We start from the raw sequence: 26,353 nt of genomic DNA on the forward strand, positions 1-26,353 counted from the left end.
GCGGTACCCCTCCTCGCGGGACACGTTGGGACCCTGTTCCCAGGAGCAGTGTCTCGGAGAGGGAGATACTGTCATGCCCACCGCTGGCTGCGGCCAGCCCGGCGGGCAGGTGCGGTGCGGGTGCGAGGCGCAGGACCCTGGAGGCTGCTGGTGCAACTGACCCGGGCAGGCGGGCGCGCCCGCGGAGCTCCGGGGGCAGCGATTCCGCCCCGGCTACGCTGCCGGGGGCGCGGGGCATTTCTGCGTTGAACAAAGGCAGGCGTCGGGTTCTGGCCGAGGCTCCTGGGCCCGTCCGCCCTGATGCGGAGCAGCTGCTGGCCCCGCGGGACGCACCCACGCCGGCGTTGCGGGCGCACCCGCGGAGCCCGCACGCGGCGCTGCCCGGCCGCCCCCGCGGGCGGCGGCGGCCCCGGGCTCGGCATCCCCGTGACGCGGAGCCAATCAGGGCTCCGAGCTGCCGCTGCCGGCCCGGCCCCGCCCGCCGCTGCTCAGGCCGGAGAGCTGTGGACGGGGAAGCGGTGCCGCGGTAGTCCGCGGTTGCCTCACCGCGCTCCATGGGGATCGAGAGCTTCTGCAGCGTGGACGCTTCCGAGCCCTTCTGGGTGAGCGGCGGGATGGGGCCGCGGCGGCTCGGCTCGGCGGCGGCTGCCGGTGTCGGCACGGAGGGATGGCGGGGAGCCGGGTGGGGCTTGGGCGGTGACGGAGCCCGAAGGGGCTGCGCCCGGCAGCGGGGCAGCGGGAGCCTGCGGTGCAGCGCTCCCCGGGCAGAGCGCGGGGGCTGCGGTGCGCCCCGGCCGTGAGCACCGGCGCGGAGCGGCCGCTGGCCGGCGGGGCCGGGCCGTGCCGGCGGCGCGCGGTCTCCGCCGGGCGCGGTGTTCCCACGGCCGGGTCGCGGGGCTGGGGCTGCTGCCGGCGCGCCTCGCGTGCGGGTCTTCCGGCGGCGCGATGCCTGGAGGGGGAACTGGCGAGGGTGCCTGCCCGGCGCTGGGAAGGAGCTCCCGAGCGGCCGGGGCAGGTCTGTGCCCACGCGTTTGGCCGCTCGGCTGCGTTACTCGGGGCCGTGCGGGTAACAACAATAACGGTGTCTGGCGGCTGCCGGCACACGAGAGCGGCTGAAGGAGGCCACGGAGCCGCAGCTTTATCGCACAGCAGTATTTTCGCTCTTCCTTAGCGAAGAGCGGTGAGCGCAGGTGCTGTGCGGGAGCTGAAGGGCGGCTGTGCACAGGTGAGCGATGGGGGGACCGGGTTCCTCTGCGGGGACACGCGGGTCCTGGCACCTGGGAGAGCACCGCAGTGAAAATTCATCGCAGGAGCAGCCTGGTTGTATGTGGAAGGAGGTTGTGTGGAGGGAGGGTAGAGCTGGAAAGTTAGGAAAATAAATCTGGAGTGAGAGCTACTGAAGTCAACATAGGAAGAGAACTACTTGTACGTTCATCAGATGTTTGCCAAATAGTTTTGAACTAATGAGCTGCCTTACTAGTGAAAAAATAAAACAGAATCAGATATCTCAATAAATAGCATTGTACTATTTATCTCAAGAACCATTAGGATATTACTGCGTAGATATTTTTAAAGTCATCAAGACTAAGGCAGTTTTTTCTAGCTGATCAAAAGTGACTCTGCTAACTTGTTTTTATATTGCTTATACTAATATCTCCTTTCTGCTATTTCTCAGGTTTTTCAGAACTGTCTAAATTATGAGTTGTCCTTATACATATTTTTTTCTCTTGCCTAGAATGAGACTTTTCATTTGAAGGGCTTAAGAGAATACATGTTTCAGAACGAGTTTATGGAAAAACTGACTTGAGAGAGTAGTAGGATTGTGAAAAAGAGCTTCCAGCTCATTCTTTGAGCTATGGAATTGTAGCATCAGGTAGGCACAAGAACTACACATAGGAAGTTGGAAGCAATGAGTTTATATAAGATTTCTGGCAGCAGATTCTTTTATTAGGAAAACTGTTCTCATGTGTATTACAGCCATTTCTAGTATTTTTGTAAAAACTACTCCATACATTTTTTCCACTAGTTGCATTGATTCCCAGTGTTTTGGGATGTGTCATCCTTCTCTAAGTCACATGGAGTCTGCCTTTCATTTCCTCCAGCTAAAGATCCCGTGGGTGTGGTTGTTTGATTTCTGGGTTCTTCTGATCCTGCAGAAGAATAATTGTGCATTTGAGTGGGGGCTAGATGTGCTTGGAAAAATCTTCCTTCATGCTGAACTTTTCTTCATAAGTAACGCTTTTGTTTCCTCTTTGTTGCATCATTCCCAGTAGGGGAGAGTAGAAATGCCAGTTTGGGTGTTTATGGGTACTCTGGCTGCTGCTTTTTTGATATTTCCATTATTGCTGCTCTTTAAAGCTGAAGTTGTAGTGGATTTTCAGAAATTGTCTCTGTATATGCAGAGTTCACTGGGCTTCTGGGTATGTCCTGTGGTTGGGTCCTGGCTCCTGGACTGCGCTCCTGCGCTTCTGAGAGCTGGGTGGTGGCTGGATACACAGTGGCACACGTTGCTGCATTCTTGTGGTGGCTGCATCAGCTGTTTTGGTTGGTCCCGAAGCCTTGCTAGTGGAGCAGAGGGATTTCTGGCAAACTCGGCTTCAAGGAGATGATGTGTTTTCTGTCAGAGGTGCTCCTGAGTTGTGGGCAGGTCAGTTTTAAATTGTGGGGGAGACTGGCTGAAAGGACCTAATGGACCCTTAAAACTGCATGCTAATCTTCTTAGGCTTTGCTGGCCAGGGTTTTTCTTGTTTGCACACCCAAGGAATGTTATTGTTGAAAGTTCTTGTCTGAGAATTAAACAGTTTGGTTTTATTTAATACTTACTCTGAAAGGTCAGGAACCCAAGGAAGACTGCCATCTTCATGGTTTTGTTTTTTGGTTTTTTTTCTTTCTCACTGTCTAACCTATCTCTGTGGCCCTGCTTATTGCAACACAGCAGCAAGTAGTCCTGGGAGTCCTGTTGGGAAGGGTGGGTGCTAACAAATCTTACAGCTACCTCTTAAATCTAATTGCAGTTCTGCTGTTTCTAAGACCTACCTTTTATAACTTTCCCAAAACCCTCTGAATTTAAGGATTCCCACACTACTTGTTTTGTTAACTGTGCTATCAGATTTTACTATATGTAGTTCTTTTATAGAACTTTAGTGCATCTTGCTTCCTTTAGACCCCCTTTTTGGACAAGTACAGTTAATCCTTGCTTGCTCTACCATCACTGAGTGTCTTGGAATGCATATTCCGTCTATAATATAAAGAAAGGTACATCTGTGCAAGATGAAGTTACTATTTACTGATAGTTGTCGATGACAATAAAAGCTTGAAAAACTGTAGTGCACTGCTTGCATTCCAGTTCAGTGAATTTAAGGGCCTGTTCCAGCTGTAAAACTTAGTGACCTGACACACTGAGATAGCTTTGGCTAGAATATCCCTGCTGTCTGAGCACAGCCTACCTTGTTCAATAGCAGCACGCAGAAAGGCAGAGGTGAAGCAGGGTGAGGAGCGCCGTGATTCCAGGTAAGCAGGATAAATGTCACAGCAGATGTAGAACTCACTGTACACTTTGGCCTCCTGACCTGCCTGTCTGGAGACAGCAGCACATGCACACTTGGTGGTCTCAGTGTGTGTGCATTTTGAAATAATCTGCTGTTTTTTCTCTGAATAAAATCTCGGTTTTTTTTCAGAGCTTGTAAACTCCGCGGTATTGTGTTTAGAGAAGTCTTTTCATGTTTGAAATTGCTAAAGGAGGAGGTTAACAGTTTTTGTGACACTTTGGGATTTCTAAGCTCACAATGGGGTTTTATGAAACAGAAGTGTGAAATATGCATCTGAAACTTTTGAGTTTCTTGCTGATACTTAAGGGAATGTGACATAAATGGTTTATATTTATATAAGTTCCTATCGTGTTGTTCACAGGCAGACACTTTGTTTTTTAAAGTTAATTTCGATAGAAGTTCTTTATTTCAGGGGAAATTTAGCAGAATTTTTTCCCACAGTTTTCTAGTTGGGCTTTTTTGTTGTTGAGAAATGATTGAAAGTGAGTAATTGTGTTCCACTTCTAGGAGAAAAGCAAGTTTTCAGCTTCCCTATTTTGTTTTGAACACTCAAGTCCTGTAATGATTCGAGCTGTAAACCCTGGCCTGTTTCTTCCCTGTTTGTTCAGAAAGCTTTTGTGAAGCCTCTTTGCTGTTAGTAACGAAGTGGTATCCACACACTGTGCCAGGTTTAGCTCTTTTTGTGTGAAAAGAAACTACAGAAGAACAGACTGGGAGACTGGGTGGGTGAAGGTGAGGCAGAGCCTCATACACAAAATCTAGGGACCAGCTTGGAGGGACTGGGCTTTGCTTCCTTTGCCATTGTGTAGAGTTCTGTCTGAGGCTTTTGGGTGCGTTTGTCTGCCTAAATAAATGTATTTTCTTAGTTTTTGTCAAAGGTTTTATGTTTTGTATTTGGTTGACGTTGTTGTAGTGGGAGAGATCCATAATGTAACTGGACAGAATTTTATTAAGAAAAAAAAAATTATTAATATTCTTTAATGCATTGCAATTATTAACAGACATTTGTGAAGTGATACCGTGTGACACAAACAGCTGCTGTGCTTATGTTATTTATGAAGACACTGGTAGTTTTACTGAAATAGACTTCTGAAGAAAAACCATTCTTCTTATGTAAGGAGCAATTTAATGTTCTGCAGATCTGTGCCTTATGCTGTTGCACATCAGATAGGCAGTAAATTGGCACGTCTCTTGGAGCCCCGCAGCTCTTTGCACTGGAAGATATGTGTTTAGTGCTTTTCAGTGTGTTTGTGGCAAAGCTGGGGAGGGACTTGGAGGTGCTGTGGGAGGGTACTGGGTGAGCTTGATAAAAGCTATGAGTTTAGTCTCTGCTGAAGAGTGTGCAGGTCACAAACTGCTTATATTCACTGACACAGGAAGGTCATATGTGCACAGCATTTGGAACAGAGGAGTAGCAGAGTGATAATTGAGGAAACCTGGACACAAAATGGTGCTTTATTGTGATTAACAGCAGATTGCATGATTCTCATGCCTTGGCTGTTGTGTTTTTTAAGCAATGAAAGCCAGCGGCTTATTTGTCAGCTTTCTTCCATTTAAGAAAAAGGGTGGTCTAAATGTGTGTAGAAAAATTAAACTTAGATTGGAAATGAAACTGATATCCTTTGATCCAGAATAGATCTATTTAAGGGGAAAACAGGGAAATTAAGCCTGATAATCTGTTGTTGATGGGGATTTTCTGAACAGATCTGCCATTCTACAGCTGGCAATTCAGAATTGCTCAGAAAAGTTAAATGAGGGAAAAAAGGTGGCAAAATGCCTGAGTAACTCGTGCCATTTCATGCAGTTACAGTGCAGTTTACACTGAAACACTGTGCTATACTGGGACCGAGTGAAGGTCAGCCAGGGTTGGCTGAAGTCACTCTGGGTCACATCTCGAAAAAGCCTACTGCCGGCTACTGACCTTTAGCTTACTTTTAATAGAGTCAGAATTCCTTGCATTACTGTTTTCTCACTCTTTGCACCTGTGCTACCTTCAGGTACAGTTTATCCCAACTTAAGCTGTTACCTTAGTCCCTTGGTGAGATTGTTACCCAGGTGTGTTCAAACTTCTCAGTGATCTGAACTCAAGGTGCAGGCTGTTGCATTATTAAGCAGAAGCCCTGTGTTTGGTGCAAGAAGGAGAAGAGAGCAAGAATCTTTTTCTTGTATCCTTTTAGGGAACAGTGATTTCAGTGAAAAACGTTGCAGAAAGGTAAAAACCATCCTTTGGTTCTGAATCTAGAAGTGGTAAATATTTTTCTGTCAAGTGGCCAAATGTTTTGTCGTGGGACTTGCAGATATGGCAGGGTATGGAAATGCAGCGTCTGTAGAGAGAGGCTAAAGTTTAATTTTGCAAGTTCTAGTATAATCTGTTATATGTTTCTCAGACACAAAAAATAGCCGTAGTTTGGTGGCTTTTAACTTCATAGGTTACAAATCGCAGCTCTTGTAAGTGCCACAACTGCAGGTGCTCCTTTCTCTGGCAATTTGTGTGCGCCTGCTTCTTATTTTAGGCTAAAGGGAATAAAAAGAGCAAAATATGCTGCTTTTCCCTTGGAATTTAACACACAGTTCCAGCTGATGCAGTGCTTTCTATAATAAAGGATCTCAACTTTTTGTAAATATTAGGAAGTATGTGGGTTTGGGACAAGGAGGTACAGACACCTGATTTAAGTTCAAGACCAGTTATTGGAAGGTAGAGGCTTTTCCTTGTCTGTGTTAACAAGTCAAATCTGCATTATGTAAGTAATTACTGTTGAGAACTTAAACCATTTATAACTTGCTAAAACCATTTCTAGTAGAAAACATTATGAGAAATTAAGGGCATTTTCTCAGCACTAGAAACACTGGTGTTTCCCTCCCCAAATATTCTTTATATACATGATAAAAAAATGTAGGACCCTTGTTTATTATGTGATTATTATGTTTTGTAACTTCTCCACCTCTTGCTCTAACAATCTTGTCTTTGACAACATTAAGATACTTCAAGAATAAAGCTTAGGTTTCAGAATTTGAAGTGAAGGACAGGCATGTCCTTCACTTCAGAATTTGAAGTGAAGGACAGGCATGGCCTTTTCTGAAGGCTCAGTCTCCACATGGTATTTTGGGAAGCTGGGCTAGAAAACTTGCAGGGATTCTGGAGTACTTTTCTTGGACAAATACCTGTTGCTTGTCTTACCAACTTGTCACTCCCTGTGGCGTGGGCTGCACAGTGAGCCCAGCAGAGCAGATCTGATGCTGGTGAAGATTGTGCCATGATCATGCTTGTTTAGGCTCCATTCTAAACATGCTCTCAGACAAAGGGTGAGCCTCAGCACAGGTTTCATGATCTGACTCCAAAATGTGAATGGCAGAAAAGATGGCATATCAGGTGTCAGGGACTTTTTTAAAGCAAGGTCAGAGCTCCTTTAAAGCAGCCTTAAAGAGAGAGGTCCTGTTCTGCACTTCCCTTATCCCCTCCCTCTTGTGCAGCTCCTCTGAAAATATAGACTGAGCCAGATCTGCCCAATCTCCTGTCTGGGGAGAGGCAGGAAATTCGCTGTCCTAGATAGATGCCATGAGGCCATTGGCTTTTAGTCTACACTGAGAGAGAGAGTGGTTCACTCAGCTCATGGTTTTATAGGTGCTACGCTGGGAAATCTTTCAATCCTGTATCTAGAGCTGGCAGATTGTAAGACTTCCTATTTCAGTGGGAAAGTGATGATACTGTTATAATGAAAGTTGTCAGCTGCAATTACAGTGTAGTACCGGAGAGAGCTAATTACTTTCAGTCAGCTGAATGTAAACATTGCATTAAACAGAAAGTCTTTTTTATTGTTGGGGAGATAAGATTGAGAAACTTTATCTTGGTATTACAAGGGAAGTGGTTCTTCTGTGGGTGATATTGAAGTAGTGGGTACACAATGTCAGTGTCAAGCTGCGTTTGAAGGAATAAGTGTTGACCATGATGTTAAGATTCCAGTGTGGTTTTGTAATTTAATTTTTTACGTAGCTGTGTGGTAATGTTTGAAGTCACTTTTCAGTCACAATTTGGTTCATGCAGGTGGATTTAACACTGTGGCTGGCAGCCTGCATCTCTAGCACACTTGCACACAGCAGGCATGAAACCAAGCAATTTGGGGCTCTCCATTTCTGCCAGTGAGAATTCTAAAATGTGCTGTGAGTCAAGTGGGATTATTGATGTGAGAACAAGCAACCCGTGGCTGCTCACTTGACAGCCTTTCCTGGCTGCCAGGAGAGGCAGCCAGCATCAAATACTGTTATTCCTCAGATTAGCCCTGCGGGAGCCATGCAACTGTCCTTGGTCTGTCTTCCCCCAGCAGAGGCAGAATAACTGGCCTTTTGTGTTGCAACTTTGTCTTACAGTTCTACTGCCAATGCCTTTTATCTTGCCTGTTCCTGAAATTTTAGACAGGAGTTAGTATAGTTGTTAATCTTCCTAGGTTTTATGCACTGTTGAGTAAGTGGTTTACCTGTGAATGGATCCACTTGATTCTGAGGAATGCCAAGCATTTTTGTGCCCTTCTTGTAGACAGAGGGTTTCATTTCAGATGTGATAGGAAGCTTTTTTGTGCCATGAAAGAAAACATGCTACAGGGCATTAGAACTGTGGACTGGTATTTTTGAACCATAGTGCTGATGATAGAAATGAAAACTGAGAAATAGGTCAGGTAAAATTAAAAATACCCATCTGCTATTCTGGGAAACTTTGAAATTGTTAAGGAATTTTTGACAAGAAAAGAAAAAACAACCTGAAACTATTTGACATCTGAGTTATGGTTCTTCTGGACTGCACTTACACTAAGCCAACAGGGTATCTTTCCCAACATCTGACAAGAAAGGAACAAGGATCAGACTGATTCCTCTCCAGTGGGTTCCTGCAGTCACAGTTTAAAATAAAGGCTGCTTCCAGATTATAGAGTCTAATAGCTATAGACTTTACCATGTTTTTTCCTCCTTTTCCTTTATGGAAGGAGGCTGCTAGATTGTGTAGGCTTTCAGTGGTTGTATCTGTGTCATTTGATGTGACTTTGCAAAGCAGAAGAGTTGACTGAGGTGTCAGAAGGAGAATGGTTAGTCTTTGAGCTGAGAAAAATGGAATGATTTCATGTCTTAGTACAACTTGCTAAAACAGTGTTTCTAAAACTTGAGTCAGAAAAAATGTCATTAATTTGCTAATTAATTCCTGTTAAATACAAAGGTCTGTTTCAGTGAGTGTTTCTGCATTTTGTTTGTGATCGAAAAAAACCCCCAAAACTGAAACTGGGTTTATGTGAAGCTAAGGAGAAGCATGTACTTTCCGCTGGCACAACTAGTCTAGGCTTGTGTAACTGAACCTGTAATTTAAATGTGAATGCATGCTGGTTTCATGATGAGAGTGACACACTTTCCAGCTGCAGTGGAGTCTCCCAAAGCTGTGGTGTCCTCCATGCAGGGCTTAGGGCGCGCCTGCATTTTGTAGTGGATGGAGTTCCTCTGGGCTCTGTCCACTGGTGGTGATCCCAGCTGGGTTCAGCCCGAGAGCCTGCTGCTGCTGTGTCCTGCAGACATCTGCCTGCTCTGTGTCCCTGCAGTCACTTCTGGGCTGGTGTGAGCTGGGATCCTCCCGAGGCCGTGGGGCAGCCGTGAGCCAGCACGCGTGGCCCTGGGTGCAGGGGCTCTGTGAGGACACGGGGTGCTCAGAGCGAGGGTGGCTCTGCACCTCTGCTCCTGTCTGTGCTGCTGCCTTGTGTGGACACAGCCTGAGGGAATCAGCAGGAAAATGCTGCTGCCTCTCTCTTCATGTGTTCCTCGCCTTTTGCCACCTGGAATGAATGTAAAATGGAAGTGGCTTCTGCTTCTCACCTGTGTGTTGCCATTTCTTTTGTACAGAGAAGTGTTTTTAAAGCTAAGCATGTTCCTACTTGATAGCAGCAGCCTGTGGATGAAGTCCTGGAAACATGAAAGAAAGAACTGATGTTGCTGTTAAATTCTAGCAGTAGTCTTGCCCAAAATTGCCCACTTGTTCCATCTTTCTGTTTTGAACCCTGAAGTACCATTGCAATCTACACTCTTGCCTTTTATGCAGAAACAAACACATATGAAAGTCAAATGGAAGGTTGCACGTTTTTAGAATATCCTTCAGCCAGTACTCACAGCAGTCACGCATACAGCACTTCTTGCTTTTATTTTGCCACGTGGCAATGACATGTGTTACCTGCCCTGACCTTGCTGGTATTTGCCAGATTCATTTTATAGCAAGCATTTGCAAACAGGGAAAAAGACGTTAACAGCTTTCTAAACAGGGTGTAGATCTCCTAAAGTTTATTCAATAAAGAGATGCTTTTGTTTGTTTCTTGTAAAGCTGATTGCATCCGGTTGATTTACTCGTATAGTCTTATAACTGTCTTAATTTGTGAATTGTAAACTGTTCTGCAGAGTCATGAGACTTTTTCTTGGCTGTTGTGCTGGGGTAGTGCAGCTGGGACTTAGAAAGCCAAAACCATTTGTGTGGTGGCTGGATGTCAGGATGAGTCAGCTGAAATTGCTGGGGAGTTCTGCAGTCAGGAAGCTCAAGAAGCGTGTGCCTGGCCCCCGGCGTCTCACTGCCTTGTCACGAACAGCTTGTGACCCCTCCACAGCACAGTCAGACACCACTGGGCATTCTTAGGTTCCACCAGTGTTAGTGCCCTGCAATTGGCTCAGAGACTTTCTAAAAATGAAAAATTGAAAATGATACTAAGTGAGAAGAATTTTTAGAATGCTGTGGAATTACAGGGTGTAATTCCCTGTGCTGCCTGTTGTATCAGGTCCTAGATTCTGATAGAAAATTGAGGGAAATGGGTAAGGAAAATTATCTTCCATTCCTCTTTAGATCTATTCTTTAGTTCCCTTTGTAATTGTGTTTGAAGCTGTTTATTCAGTGGAACATGGGGCAAACAAGGATCAAAGTGTGGTGATTCTGGGCAGTGGGATCTGCTTTTGGCTTTGATGTTGGAATAGAGGGAACAGGCACTACAGCTCCTTTTGGTTCTGTTTCCTCATCTATAAAATGTGGATAATGGCACCTGTTTCAGTGACCAGCTCAGGCTTTTATAAAGGAGTAGGATTACTGTCATTGTGTCCCAGTAGTGGTTACTGGTGTTTTGTGTAGTGCAAGCTGTGCAACTGCCTGAAAAAATGCTTTGCCACTGAAAAGTTAACACTATAGTCAACAAGCCTTTGGGCATGGGACTGCTGCCCTTGGCTCAGTGACTTCTAATCAGAAGCCTGGGGGCAATGCTTTGGCTGTTGAATATTGCAGTCCATCTACAGCTGCAATATTGTGCATTGCATTATTCTGTTGGAGAGTCAAAAATCTACAGCACTTGAGAGGAAGTGTTGCATGTGATAAGTTTTCAGCAAGGTCAATGACTTAAAGATAAAATTTGCTGCAAGAGATTTTCCTAACTCAGAACAATCACAAATATGGTATGAAAGCTCATGTTACTACTAAATAGTTTGTCATTGTGAATAGTCCTTGTGCCAGTAATTAAAATGTCATGTTTCTATTACTGTGAGCATCAGTTTTGGTTTGATTGTGTGGTGATTTACCTTGGGTTTGGAAATCATGTTGAGAGAAGTAAGAAAACATTGAATTATGTCAATTTACATCCTCTCCTTGAGTAGGAAACAAACTGCAAGGGTGAACCTTTGACTTGATTCTATGCCTTGTTGTTGTGGATTTTTTATTCTGAGTTCCTGTCTCTGATTGTCAAATACTGAAGTTCAGTGTTGGCTTTTTCTGTATCTTATACTGTTTTCTTGCCCTAGGATTGGAATCTGACATGGCACACAGAAGATCCAGACTTCACCCTGTGCTTTCAGAACACAGTGCTGGTCTGGATTCCTTGCATTTACCTGTGGCTCTGCTTCCCGGTGTACTCCGTGTACCTCCGCCGTCACGACAGGGGCTACATCCAGGTGTCCACCCTTAACAAAGCCAAAACGGTGCGTGCCTCTGCAGTCCCTACCAGCCTGCTCTGGAAACTGGGAGCTCTTTTCAGCTGGGCTTTAGCACAGTGTTGAGCATCAGTCTTGACCTCTGTGCACAGTTCAGGGGTACCTTATTTGTTCTGCTTGTGTTTGATTTCCCAGCCTTTCCTGTTTCCTTTGTCCTTTTATAAGACTGTTTGAAATTTACCCTGGCATAGCAACAAACATGCAAATCCTTTTAAAGACCAGCTGGAGAAGACTATTTTAAGGCAACTCAATCTCAAGGCCCTTATTTATATCATAAAAAGAACTTATTATCCTGTCAGCTTCGTAAGTTACACAGTATACATTTCTAGAGCTGCTGCAGGTGTTCTATTCCATTTCTATTGTGAAATAGGTACTTAATATTGTTGGTTGTTTTCTCCCCTGTAGAACAAGTGCAAAGTTTTAAGAAGGGCTGTAATCACATGGTGTATTGGAGAGTTTTTTTCCTATGCAATCTGTTATTCAGGAGACCAGCTCTCTGCTTCATAATAGACTGAATTACATGGAATTAAAAATCAGTAAACTTTTTTCTTCTAGTAGGAATTCAATAATTAAAGCCAAATTGCTTTTCTTTTGTGCATGTGGAAGAATTGCCCAAATGATATGATCTGATTGACTCCTCTTAACACAACATCTAGTGTTCACCTATATATTGTGCTGCATTATCTTTGTGAATTGATGTATTAAAGACACTTTTTTAATTGCAGGCTTTGGGCTTAATACTGTGGATAGTCTGCTGGGCAGACCTTTTCTACTCTTTCTGGGAAAGAAATCAAAATATTTTTCGAGCTCCATTTTTTCTCGTTAGCCCTACAGTATTGGGTATAACAATGGTAAGTTCTGCACAGCTATTGTCCATGCAAAGCTGTAAGCAATAACACCATCTCTGTGTTATTCACAGTGCTGTAACCCTTTAAGCTGCAGCCTTTATATACAGACTTATTCTGTAGTTGAGCTGTGAAATATTGACTCTGAAATACCTGCTTTCTTTGAATGAAAAATGAGAAAAATCAGACTCACCTCTCTGTGCTCAGTGTGCTGCACACCAGCAGACAAGGCAGTTTCAGTTGTCTTATTTTGGTAGGCCTGAGCTAGCATCCATTTAATGGTTTGGCTCAGGCATTGGGCAGAGGAATGAACTTGAGAGCTGATTCAGCCTGGATAATACAAAATCCTGAATCTGCGGGGAGATTGCTGAAGGATCTCATTACAAACTCTTGTATAACGTTCTTGAGTGTGTGTTATCCTTGTTACTCTTGGTGGCACAAAGCCTTGAAAGCCACAAGTCACGCAGGTGTCCCCAGCTGCCTCCTTTGACCTAGGTGTGCTGGGGTTTTCTGCTCCCACACCAATATCTCTGCCTTTCAAGGAAATTGCCTTGCTATTCATTTGCTGTCAGTTGCCTTAGGTTTATTTCAGAGTTGGAATGATTAGACATGATGCTCAAGGAGACACCACAACCCCAACAACAACCAAAAAAAGCCCCAAACAGCCCTAAAACATGCTGACAAATGCAAGAGCTGTTAAATAGTTTGTGGTCATTTAATAATGCAACTCTCAAGCTTTTGTCAGATTGGTTGAAAATGCATGTTGCAATAGATAAGTGAGATGTAGAGCTTCCTAAAGGACTCTGAAAACACACAAAGTACAGAAATAGACTAATACTTGGTTGGTGTTGTGTGGTGTTACGGCTTGTATGGAAAAAAATCTATTTATTTTAAAAAGAGCTAGTCAGGAAATGCCATAATTCCATTTAACCAAAAAAGTAAAGACGTAAAGGTTGGCAGTACTTTTGTGTATGCGAGTGTTTATTTCTATTTAATGCGTATTCCTTTTTCCTTTTTTGTCTACTCCTTATCTTTACTGATACAGAGAACTTCCTATTTAAATGTATTTTTGAATTACACTTAAAATTTCAGGGGTTTAGAAGGTCTGGGAGATGCTGGGTTAGAAATGTTAAATAAGCAGACTTTAGCACAGTACCTTTTACATGTGCATAACATATTGTAAAACTTAATTTGTGAACATATTTTCATTTTATTTATCTACAGTTGCTGGCCACATTTTTAATACAATATGAAAGATTAAAAGGAGTCCAGTCTTCTGGTGTCATGACAATTTTCTGGTTCATCTCGTTGTTATGTGCCACAATGATTTTTATATCCAAAATAAAACATGCCTTAAATATGGTAAGTGACTTTTAGCCTCATTCAGCTGCACATGATCCCAAATGCTGCAGTGATAGAATTGTTGCTTGGCAATTACACCAGTCAAATCAGTTAATGATTCATTTAGTGTACCTGCATTCCTTGGGTTGTAACAGCAAGGGAAGCAGCAATTGATGTCTTCTGTTTTGAAATGCTCATGAAATTCGTAGTGATTTTAACTGTAGCAACAGTTGCCAAGAGAACTGGGCTGGCTGTTGGGGAGAGCGGATGTGTCTGCTCGAGTGCACTCAAATTCTCTGTAATCTTTGCTGTCAAGCTGCTCTGGCTGGGGGTTTGTCATCTTCCTGTTGACTGTGCAGTGGATTTCCTGAAACACTTTGTTCAGTGCTGGTGTGGTCTCACCTGCTTGGACAAAATCAAAGTGAAATATTTTTATGCCAATTTGCCCTGTAGTAAGATCACCTTAAATATCAGACTAATTGTGGAACTGCCTGAAAATGGCACTTCTATTTCTTGAAACCTTTAAGCTGCATTGGCAATTTTGAGAACTTTCACCCAGCTTTTGTTTTCAGCTGTTGGGAATGGGATTTTACGGGGGGTGTGTGTTCATCTATACCTGTGCTTTGATTTCTGTGGTTTATGTGTTATGCATCAGTCCCAGTCTTAGAAACGCAAAGAACCTCTGAATTTTGCACACAATGGAGCAAAGTATAATGTAAATTCTGCTCTCTGCTATTTTTTAAAGTGTAGTGTCAGTTCTACTCTCTGTAATTCTTTAATTCTGTGAATTAAAAAATTTGCTTTTAATACTCCTTGCTACCCCGTGCATAAGTGTCTTGCCCCTGTAAGGAATACACTGACTTCAAACTGGGGCTGTGTTGGCACAAACCATGCGTTAAGGAGAACTTTTTATGTAAGAAATTCATGCTTGTATTTTAATGATAATGACTGAATAAAAATAAATGTCTTTCACATCCTCTCCCCTCTCATTACCTTCCCTTTACCAAAATAGATATTGACTTTCATTTGCATGGGGGTGAGTAGTGTAACACTTAATTTGCAGAATTTACAGTAAGGAGCTGTTTTCTGTTTAATCATAACTTGTTATTTAAAACAAATTCTTCAAGCCTTCTAATTGGAATATGACCTTCCTTTGCAGGGTGCTGATGAGGATGCATTTCGTTATGCCACCTTCTGTATCTACTTTGTCCTGGTATTAGTAGAGCTGATCCTGTGTTGTTTTCCAGAGCAACCACCTTTGTTTTCTGAAACAGTAAATGATCCTGTGAGTGAGTCTGTACAGAGTGCCAAGTATCATATGTGCAATATTCTATGTAATGAGCTACAGGGCCATAGTCTCCAAGATGAGAAATAATTAAAATTCTGCTTTTTATTTGGTGATGCAAAAGAAGCCCATAACATGCAAAACTGGGGGAAGGGAGGGGCTATATGTAAGAAAAAGCACAAAAATACAGTTGCCCTCGTTGCTGAATAGCATTCCTGAAGGGTAAGTTATATGTGTTCATATTCAGTGGTGCTGCTGGCAGCCAGTGGGAAACAGTGATTTGAAATGCTGTGCTCCTGGTCATCTGATATGTTCAGGCACTAGCATGTGGATTCACTTTCATTTGAACATGGGGAAGAATTTAGACCTGGAAAGATTTTCAGCTTGGGCAGATGTGTTTGATTTCTGTTTTTATCACTCTTGTGTCAAGTAAAGATTTAACCAGCTCAGATGCAAGAGCAGCTAATGCTAGAGGGTGGTTTGGATGTAGGTAATTAATTTTAACTACACGTGATCTGTTTGGCTTGTATTCTTAATTATATGTATGAGCTTTATGGCATGGATCTGAAGTGACCCAAGAGATGCTGGATCACCCTTGCACCCCCTGTGGGTTAGGTGTTCTGGGTCACAGGGGGTGACGCTGGGCACTGCCTGGAGTTTGGATGTGCCAAGTTTAGGAATTTCAGCTTGATACAAGTCTGATTCTGGCTTGGTGGCAGTTCAGTGACACTGACTGATGAAGGAAGGTGTGAAATGTGTGAGGGGGGGAAATAAATACTGCCTTTGTAACAGGAAAGGGTCCATGAGCACTTCCTGAATGCCAGTTACCTTCTCCAGCAGTGTCCTGGTGCCAGGGTGCTGTGCCTGGCCATGGCAGTGTGTGTGTGCCTGGGGGGAGGAACAGACTGCTGAGGCTTTGGATCCTCTTCAGCTTATGGCTCTTTTCATCTCACTCAGGGGTTAAATATATTTGACAGGATACTGTGGGTGTAAGGAAACCTTTTCTTCTTTGATCATGGTTGGAATAATTACAAGGTGCTTTGAGACCACAATGGTTTGTTTTTCTGTTCTGAGTATTTCTAGGAATTTAGAATGTCTTCAGGAAACAGGGCAGACCTCAAATTTGAACCTTTCATTTTGTTGGGGAAAAGAGCAAAGAAGTCGTTTTAGTCAGCGTTAAATTCTGCCTTGTGCCATTTTGCCAAATATTTCCAAACCAGAAATGTCTGTAAGCCTTCAGTGAAATTTTAGAGTATGTTTACTTAAGCCAGCAAACTACAGTGAAATTTCTGAGTGTAGATGCTGGTGTATGTAGAAGTCAGGCAATGTGTTTTATATCTTGTTTATATTACATAAATCTAGACTTGTTGAAACTTGTCTTTATTCTACCTGGCATTAAAGTCAGTGGGATTATTAATTATTTGTGTGATAACGATTTAATTTTATCAAAAGTAGTAGTATTTTAAAAGTAATCTAACGTGTTTTAATATTTTAAACTTGGGCTTTATGCAAACCAAGTCCAGTTTTTGGTAGGACGGGATCTAGTGGGCTCTTAAATTTAGAGTTTCCACCAGCAAGTAGATTAAAAAATGTAAAGGAAAAAGGCAGCACAGCACTTCATGTAAAATTCAGAATATTTTTACATTTTGATACAGTTGAAGGTATTCCCTGTATTTGCTGAAGTAGAAATCTGTGTATCAGGAAAGGAGTGGCTGAACATGGAAAGTTTTACACCCTTCCCCTTCTCTGACTTTAAAAACTTCTATTTATTCACTAATTGAGGGTGTTGGATTTGTTTGCCATCATCTTACTACAAATGTTTGGATACTTTGCAAATGTATCTTTCAAAAAACAAAAGCATCTCTTACTATCTTTCAAAAAACAACAGCATCTCTCTGATGCACACTCTTATTGTAAGAGTAAAGGTTGCAGAAAAAAGTTATGTAAGAAGGAGAAAATGCAGGACTCTGTTTTGTGCAGCTGGGTTGGAGCACAGTGCAGGACAGCACAGTACAGACTGCACAAACATGAATTAAAAATGGCAAATGTTGGAAACACTTGGCTCTGCCTGGTTCAATTGCAATACTTTAATGATACTTGGTGACTTTTGTAGATAGACTGAGTTGCTTCAGTTATGGTTGATGGTAACAGCAGTGGTTGGTTGTGCCTAAGGAGAGGTTTTAGCATTTAGATGCTGTTCAGAGCTCTGAAAGAGGGAAGAGAGAAATGTGCACAGAAATTCTGCCAGTAAATGAACTTTTCATACCTTTGAAATTCTCCCAGCCTTTCTTTGTGCTCTTTGAACCCAGCCAGATTAGGAGTGCATTGATACTTCAGTTTCCCATACATATTTGATGAATGAGATGCAGAGCTCCTAAGGGGTATTTTGGGATGTTTTTATGGAGTTACACTTTTTTTTTTCCTTTGTGCATGTGTGTCATTGGAGTCTCAACACTTCTCTGCTAGAACAGAAGTGCATTTCTCATTCATGATTACCCAGTTAGCATATTTGTACCCTCTCTTGATAGGCAGCATACCTTGCATTGACACAGGCACTGAGCAGCTCACCTGGAGACTCTGTCTGGCCTCTGTGGCCTCTGAAATTCCTTCAGCTGCTGGTTGTGTTGTTGATAGGAGCACTGCTATTCCTGTGTCCCTGCTGACAGCCCTGGAGCTGTGCTTGTGTTTGCTCTCAGCAGCATGAATGGCAAGTGTTAGTAATGTGAAAAAAATACTGTCAACAAAAGGAATTTCAAAAAACATCTTTTCTGCTTTGCTTGTTTCTTTTGGCCCTGCAGTCATTTTGTGTGTGGATTGATTTCTTTTTCTCTCCTTTAGAATCCATGTCCAGAGTTCAGTGCTTCTTTCCTCTCCAGAATCACGTTCTGGTGGATCACTGGGTAAGATCAAGCTGTTGCATAAATCACCAGTTCAAGTCAGATGGCACTTTGGGATCCTGCTTTCAGAGCTAAATTGGCAATAATAATGCAGCAATAATTTTGGTTGGTTGTTTTGTAGATAGCTTCGTTTTTTAAAAAGCTTGATTAATATTTTTTTACTTTCTTTTTAGGGTCTTTGTAATTTTAAATTTTGCCAGTCTGTATTTAGTATGAAGGAAGATAATAAAAAAAAATTCCTTGGGAAATATAAGAAAGTTTCTAAATACAGCAGACAATTTCTCCTAAGGCATTGGAAACTATTACCACTTTTTGTCCAATAGGCTCTTTTTTTCCCCCTTTAACTTAATTTTACTTATGCTGTATGATTTGTGAGTTAAATCATAGGAGCATGTAAAATAATATTGGTGTGTAGTTGTGGCTGGTACTTGGCCAGAGTTCCAACAGAAAGCTAGATGAAAGGAGTTGCTTTGTGAAATTAAAGGCTAATAAAGATTTTGAAACTTGCTAGGCATGGGAATATTAATTGCCTGGCTGATTTTCAAATGAGATCACTTCATCCTTTCTTTTATTTTCCCTGGAATTTTAATTCAGTGGCATATCCTGGGTCCTTAGCTGTTTTGGTGTCTAGTTCTCCCAGAAAAGACAGGAGGATGTATGTTTAGCATCTGGACCTGTGTTGCTGCAGGCACTAATGCTTGCTTGCATCTTTGTGGAGAGCTGGCTCTGTTCTGGGGCTGGATGCAGCTGTATCTATATATCTATCTCTCTATATACAAACATTTCTGGTGCTCTTCAATTTATATTGCTGATTTCTTCTAATACAGGTTGATGATTCGGGGTTATCGGAGCCCTTTGGAAGCCAAGGATTTGTGGTCATTAAATAAAGAGGACAAATCAGAGGAAATAGTGCCAGGTTTGGCTAGAAATTGGGCAAAAGAGTGGTCAAAGACCAAGAGGTAAGTTCAGTTATCCTGGCTTTCAGTTCTGCCAAGACACAGAGGTTTAAGAGCTCAAGTGACTCAGCCTCTGCTTAGAGGTGTTTGTTGTTTGTTACCAAACCTGCTTTTGTAGGGCTGCCCCTGTTTGTCCTTGAGTGCTCAGAGAGCTGGAACCCAGCAGGGCATTTCTTCATTATGAAGATCTGCATCAACTTTTCCTTTGTCTTTCATGATCCAAAACTTACTTCTGTGACTTTTGATGTGTGGTTTTCCCCTGGGGAGGGAGTGTTTGGACACAAACTTCTGCTGTGTAATTTAGGAGCTTGGGCTCCCTCTGTAGTTGGCGAAGCCTCGGGTGGGTAGTTCAGGGTGTCAAAGTGAGCAGCTTATTCCTTTCTTTTGACTATATAGGGAGTCTGAGCATCTAAGCCAGATGACTAAAATTAGAAAGGCTGCATGCCTGCAGTCTCCATCCTACTTTCATCATCCTTGGCTGCAGCAAACAGGAGCACCTTTTCATTGAAGGGGAATTGTGTGCTTGCTTACACAGTGTGTTTTACATCCAGCTTGTCCTCAGAAGTTCAGAGCATGGAGTTTAGCATAAGCCAGATGTAGGAAAAGAATGTGTTCAGTCTATTGGGGATGTCTTGGCATTAACTTGATGAACTTGACTTCAGTCTTTTAACTCTGGTGATTTGATTTTGACAAAAGTTCAGCACACTTGGTTCTAGAATAATAATAATGTCCTTTGCTCTTTAAGCTTATCAGTTACAGTTCTATTCCGTACAGTGAAACATTGATTTTGACAAAAGTTCAGCACACTCGGTTCTAGAATAATAATGTCCTTTGCTCTTTAAGCTTATCAGTTACAGTTCTATTCCTCATTCCCCAGGGCAAACTTAAGGGAGAGATTTACAGGAATGTTACCTATCCAAGCAAAGAAAGCAATTTCTGAACAGCCAGTTCTTGTAGTTATGTTGTATGATTAAATGTATTTGACAGTAAAACTCAGTTAAACTGTTAAGAATCGCAATAAGCTGCTCATTTACATCTCATTTGTACAGTGAACATTTTTCCAGTTGGCTTTATGCTTGAATAAAGACTACATTCTCTACCTGATCTTTTTTCAGGCAACCAGTAAACATGTTATATGCGCCCAAAAAGCAGCAAAAATCAGGCGACTCAAATGGTGATGTGACAGAAGAGGTTGAAGCTTTGATTATAAAACCATCTCAGAAGAGCTCTGAAGCATCTTTATTCAAGGTGTTATACAAAACCTTTGGACCATATTTTCTCATGAGCTTCCTTTTTAAAGCTGCACATGATCTCTTGATGTTTGCAGGCCCAGAAATTCTGAAGTAAGACCTATATACTTTACTCTTGTATTAAAAGTATGTGAACAGGATTTAAAACATGCTGGTATTTCACTCCCCAAGCTGCTTTGCCTTCAGCTGATAAAATGAGGAAGAGATCTCATAAAAGGGAGCAAACATGATTTCAGTCCATTGGTTTTCAAATTACAACATCATGCAATAAATGTTTAACTTCTTTTCCTTTTCAGCACTGGGAAGTCGGGGCAGGAACATAATCAGGAGTAGCAGGAGAGTTTATCCAGTTCCAACCTGGCATTGTTCTGTGCCTACACATCAGAGTATGTGATGCCACGGAGAGCTGAGGAGCTGGGAGGGTTGTATTGCTTTGAGCTAAGAAGTAAAGGAACTGCAAGTGGGTGTATTTCAGCTGGAGGGGATATGAGGCTTCTCAGTGTAGCTCCAAGAGAATGCTGTACATGTGAGCTATGTGTTACTTCTGGTACCTTGAGGAGGGAGTGATGTATGCTCATACCAAGCGATCTCCAGTTTCTAAGAAGTTTGCTGAGGTGTTTTATCTAAGTTTGGTACTTCAGGTGCTTGCAGGACCTGTACAATGTTTGGAATAACCTAAGGCTGCAACCATGGCATTTGGTTTTGTTTTCCATCTATCAAGAGAACTCATTTCTCTCTCCACAGATTGCTGCTCAACTTTGTAAATAACAAAGCTGCCCCAAACTGGCAGGGCTACTTTTATACAGCACTGCTGTTTGTTTGTGCCTGTCTTCAGACACTGATCCTTCACCAGTATTTTCATATTTGCTTTGTAACTGGAATGAGGCTCAAAACAGCCATTGTTGGTGTAATTTATAGAAAGGTAGGTGTTTCTTTAAATATGTAACAATACTGTGACTACAAATATGCAATGTCTATGACTGTGAGAATGCATCACTTAAGTCTGAGTAATAAGGTAGGAGACTCTGGTATGCTGATTCCTAACTCTTAATAGAAATAAGAGCATGTCTAATTTATAAATAAAAGCCTTTAAGCCGGGGCAGTTTTCTAATTTGCTACTTAACATGCTTCTTCTCACTGCCAAGTAAGAAAACTTTCCTCATTTAGACTTGGGCTGTGCAGTGCTTCAGTTGCTGCAGAAATTTAAGATGCATCTACATTTACAGCTTCCTTTGGGATTTACCAGCAGTGCCATCTTAGAATAAGCTGGAACATTTAGAAAGCTGTGGACTGATAGCCCTGTGTGAGAAAAATGTGTCACAAGAAGTGAAGATTCCACTTGTTACAATAAAACAAAAACAAGTAACACACCAAGTAAACGATGCCCCCAAGCAATAAAAACACCAGCCCGTACCCCAAAGTTTGCTTATTGACTTTAATTCTATATTAGCTTAAACACAGCTGATTGAATCAAACTGTACAACTTGCATTTTGCAGGATGTACAGGGTAACCAGAATATGAAGGAGGAAAATGATTGCTTGTAATTTAAAAGATGCAGTTGTGTGAAGCACTTGACTTCTGTGGAGAAAATACAAATGACTGTCTGTCCTCATGTTGTTTTAATTGTTTTTTGTAGGCACTTGTTATCACAAATTCTGCTAGGAAGACTTCTACTGTGGGTGAGATTGTGAATCTGATGTCTGTGGATGCTCAGAGGTTCATGGACTTGGCTACCTACATAAACATGGTTTGGTCTGCCCCTCTGCAGGTGCTGATGGCGCTGTACTTCCTGTGGCGGGTGAGCACTGAGTGCTGTTTCTTCCTCTGGCTCTGGCAGTGTGCTGCTTCCCTGATTCTGTGCCTACACACACCTGTTGTTCAGGCCACTGGAGGGTTTGCAGCAGTGAGGAGAAAGTGCTGTTTGTTAAGAAACCATTCAGAGCTGTTTCTGTCACTGCTGTCAGGAGGGAAGGCTGGAGGTTCTGAATTTGCACATCTGAGTTCATAAGGGGAGGATGCAGAGAGGAACTATCATCTTTTGGGGGATGATCTAGAGGATCTCACTTGTCCCTTGATTTCAATAAAAATGGTCTTGGCTCTGTGCTCAGAGTGACATGTAAGATGTTTCTGTGTCTAGTTCACACAGCACTGGGCTGACTCTTCTTCAGAAGAGCAGACAAATCAGCAAAAAGTGCAAAATGTTAAAACATTTGTGTGTGTGTATAGAGATACATTTGAAGATAAATTGATCTAGATGTACTTCTATATGAGGGATATATATATATATATGTTTGTTTAAAGAGTCAAAGTATACAGATATTAACCTAAGCTTCTACTTGATCCTTCTCTTCTTCTCCCAAGCTGAAAGCCTATTTCAGAATGATTTTCTGTAATGTATGCAGTGATTTGAGACAAAATTAAAAAAAATTAGTTTGAATAAATACTTACAATTATGTACTTTTCAGAATTTAGGTCCTTCAGTGCTGGCAGGTGTGGCTGTCATGATCCTTCTGGTTCCAATAAATGCTGTGATGGCAATGAAGACAAAAACCTATCAGGTTAGCATCTCTATATAGTGCTTGTAAGAAACATCTATTCTTTGACTTGTTCCTGGAGGTTTTTCCTTATTTTTTTCCGTCCCTCTAACTATCCCTAATAAAAAGGGAAGGGAAAGAAAAGTCAGAGGTGTTATGTATTCAGAATAGACAAACTCATGTATTTTTCAGCCTTCCAGCTTATCTGTATGTAATGGTCTAAAAACCTGCAGTAGTGAGGACCAAGGTAGCACTTCAGACAGCTTCATGAGATGTCCAGTGACTGAATTATTAGGAATGAGTTCAGTTTTTAACTTGCCTAAGAACTAAAGTGCAAAGGTAACTAGTGCCTGCCTAATGAACCTAATGGCCATGAATGAAATGTTCATGTTTCCAGGATGTGTGGCTTGTTCTGTTTGTTTGTTTCCTGGAGAGATGAAGAAGAAAAAAAGCCATTGATAGTGCTGAAAATAAAGCAAAATTAAATTTGTTCTAAGGTTAGAAGCAAACTGCCCATCTTACCCTGGTTTATTTTTTAACTGCATATTGTACCTGAGTCCCAGGGCTCCCTGTTGCAGGGTTAATCACACTAAAACCAGTGCCACACTTGTTTTGATCTTGCTTTGGATTTGTAGTTACATGAAGCATTCTTTTAATTGGTTTAAAACATCTTGTTAATTCTGCATATTTGTTTGTTCAGATAGTATCTCAGATTTCCTGCTTGGGAAGCTAGTAAGCTTTTGATGATAATGAGGTAAATTTGCCATTGCAAAATACAAGGCTCAGAACTTTGAGGTTCTGCCAAGTATTGTGCTCTGTTAATTATTTTTTGCAATGTTGTTTTTAGGTGGTTCAAATGAAGAGCAAAGACAACAGAATTAAGCTGATGAATGAAATTCTCAATGGGATTAAAGTTCTGAAACTTTATGCTTGGGAATTAGCCTTTAGAGAGAAGGTATTAGAGATCAGACAGAAAGAGCTCAAAGTCCTAAAAAAATCTGCTTACCTTGCTGCAATGGCAACCTTCACTTGGGTTTGTGCTCCGTTTTTGGTAAGTGAAACAAATCTAGAAGTCTTCTCTCCTTTTTGGGGTTGTGCTTTCCAAGGCAGCACGTGAGGACTTCTTTTGTTTTGTGTTTTAATGAGTTGAGCCAAAATGCTCTCCAGAATGGTGGGTCCTTGAACCCTTAGGGGTCCACTTCTCTGTAGAAAGGCACTGCTCTTTTCTTTGAAACTCAGTGACAGCCAGGCTGGATGTATTCTGGAAGTTAATGTCCAAGTATTGGAAAATAAAAAACCTCCTCTGCATCCCCTCCTATTTTTAGTAGAGTACTTGAGGAATCTAAGATGAAATGTATGGTCAGATTTAGGAGAATAAAAAAAAAATCCCTTATTTCAAAGTGTTTCTGAGCAGCAGCAGGTCCTTACATAAGAACTCCTGACGGAATGGGATGTTGGGCTCCAGGAGTGCCTCTGGCTGGGATTCTCTCAGCATCTGTGTAAGAACAATGTGCAAAAGGTAAAACCATTGTGTGGCCTGAGATGGCTTCAAATTCTTACTTAAAAAAAATAAAAATCCATGATATGCTGAACATCCCTCCTGTGTTTGTGGTTAGCTTACATTTCAACTAATACAAGGGAGACAAGAGTGAGATCACATCAAAATTGCTTCAGACTCTATTAGAATGAGGGGCCATTGCTCTTGTCTGCAGAAACAATTAAAAGCCATGACTACATTAGGATAAAATATGTGCTGTCCCAGTTGAAGGTGTTTAAGTGTACTTTCCAGTCTCAGATTCCTTCCCTGCAAACATTTTTAGTGTTTACATTATGCTGGGGGCATGATGAAAGGCAGAGAAGCATCAGCTGCATTCTTAAGTGAATGCTTTTCTAAAAGAAGGCTGGGATTATCTTAATATAAATACATTATTAAATGAAATTTCTAAATAGAACCCTGCAGGTGGACTCCCTGATGGTGTTGTGTGGAGCCTGGGAGGGCAGAGGGGTGTGCTGTGCAGCCGTGTCCCAGCACACACGGGGTGTGTGGCGCTGCCTCCGTGGGGGCACAGCCCGGGGGCAAGGCTGCTCTTCAGCTTCTCACTGCTTGGCCTTTTAGGGGTTTCTTTGTATGTTTTGATAAAAAAATTTATTGCAAGTGCCTACTTGAAAGCACTTTTGACCTTGGAAACTTTTATTTCCCCTACTCCTTCCCGTTTCCAAGGCCAGGGTTTTAAAGCTGTTGTTTAGTAACAGAGTCAGGACCCGCTGGCTCTGCAGTGCCTCCCCTGCCGCCTCGTGTGCTGCTAACACAAGAGTGCAGACATGCTGCTTGGGAGGTTATTCTTTGGACCCTGTCTTGTTTTTGATCTCCATGGGAGGGCTTTCTCCCTGGGATAGGGTTGTCCAAACTAAAGGCTGTACAAACAAGCTACTGTACGAGGCACAGCTGAGTCAGCTGCTGCACCCAGAGCAATACATGTCTTCACAGCAGTCAGATTTGTTAACAGAAGAACTGATGTCTTCAGTGGATGCTGTGCTTAGATGAGACTTAGATGGGGAGCTCATTATTTCAAGTCCTTTAGGAGGGAGGATGCCAGAAGTTTATCTACCTTGATTTCTCGTTTTAATTGGCAGTCTGTGGGAAAAAAGCTGCTGGATCTTGTGATATACTGAGGTGTGAGGGTATTGTCATGGAAGATAACACTATGAAGGGAATAGTTGTGAAAGCAAACATCTGGTTTTACTTAGCTTGCTTTATTTTGCTGTAATATACTCAATACATTTTAAAAATGAATGTATGGATTTTTGGAATTATTTTTATAGCTTGTGATTCATGATAACAATGGTTCGGTGTCATTTTCTTGTTCAGTATGAAACTGAAACAGTTCACAACAGAAAAGGCTTCATCTTCGTAGTGCAATAACATTTCAAGTTTCTTGTCTGTGATAAAGTGGGCTGTATTTGGAAATCTAGGTTGTCTACAAACTATAAAACAGGTTAATATTGGGGTGCTTTTAACTTTTCTGTCAATATTTGTTACTGATCCCATATCTGATACTTTGAGGAGTGTCTTAAAACTGAAAGGGAACAGAAAAAAAGACCAGTGATCATTTCTCTACTTCCCTTGTGCTGCTGTGTGACCTCAAACAGCCTGGGACGTTTGTGGTTTCACTTCTGCTGTGTGAGGAAAGTGAGCACTTAGCTCTTTTTAAAGAGGAGCCATCAACTTCTTTTTACAACAGCAGATTTTAGTCACGTTTCTTTTGCAAAAAAATGTTATCAGGAACAAAAAGTTGTGAGAACATTGCTCTTTCTTTGATTTATAGTCTGATTGCAGTTGTCACACTGTGTACTGCTGACTTGGTGGCTTTCAGACGTGACCCTCACTGTGTCCTTTACCCTTGGTTTCAGGTTGCCCTGTCCACGTTTGCTGTGTATGTCACAGTAGGCAAGAACAACGTCTTGGATGCTCAGAAAGCCTTTGTTTCTCTGGCATTATTCAACATCCTCAGGTTCCCACTGAACATGCTCCCTATGGTCATCAGCAACATAGTAGAAGTAAGATTTCAGTCACTGACAGGTGTTCTGTGTGCAGCAGGAGGCCCTGGGTGGAAAGATTACATCCCCCTGCTTAGAGAATGACCACAGGGCCACCTCTGGAAGGGACCTTGCAGCTCCTGTGTGTTAAGAGCTGTGCTGCTGAAATAATCCCAGTT

The 26,353-nt window shown here is 42.3% G+C and overlaps 1 protein-coding gene across 3 annotated transcripts in view; it reads left to right on the forward strand.

The window, feature by feature from the left end:
- Positions 1-464: 464 nt before the first annotated feature.
- The window catches only part of ABCC1 (ATP binding cassette subfamily C member 1), a 46,922-nt gene continuing 21,033 nt past the window's right edge, over positions 465-26,353 (forward strand). For all 3 annotated transcript variants that reach the window (XM_041401328.1, XM_041401329.1, XM_041401331.1), the window contains exons 1-13: positions 465-602; positions 11,340-11,516; positions 12,254-12,379; positions 13,598-13,735; positions 14,874-14,999; positions 17,838-17,899; positions 18,724-18,855; positions 19,968-20,195; positions 20,847-21,024; positions 21,740-21,901; positions 22,569-22,661; positions 23,485-23,688; positions 26,049-26,195. In XM_041401328.1, coding sequence (XP_041257262.1) covers positions 555-602; positions 11,340-11,516; positions 12,254-12,379; positions 13,598-13,735; positions 14,874-14,999; positions 17,838-17,899; positions 18,724-18,855; positions 19,968-20,195; positions 20,847-21,024; positions 21,740-21,901; positions 22,569-22,661; positions 23,485-23,688; positions 26,049-26,195 — 1,821 coding nt within the window. In that variant the 5' untranslated portion in view covers positions 465-554. The remainder of the gene's footprint in view (positions 603-11,339; positions 11,517-12,253; positions 12,380-13,597; positions 13,736-14,873; positions 15,000-17,837; positions 17,900-18,723; positions 18,856-19,967; positions 20,196-20,846; positions 21,025-21,739; positions 21,902-22,568; positions 22,662-23,484; positions 23,689-26,048; positions 26,196-26,353) is intronic.

The sequence above is a fragment of the Onychostruthus taczanowskii genome, unplaced genomic scaffold, assembly GCF_017590055.1.
Source record: "Onychostruthus taczanowskii isolate IOZ18803 unplaced genomic scaffold, ASM1759005v1 scaffold19, whole genome shotgun sequence".
Lineage (NCBI taxonomy): Eukaryota > Metazoa > Chordata > Aves > Passeriformes > Passeridae > Onychostruthus > Onychostruthus taczanowskii.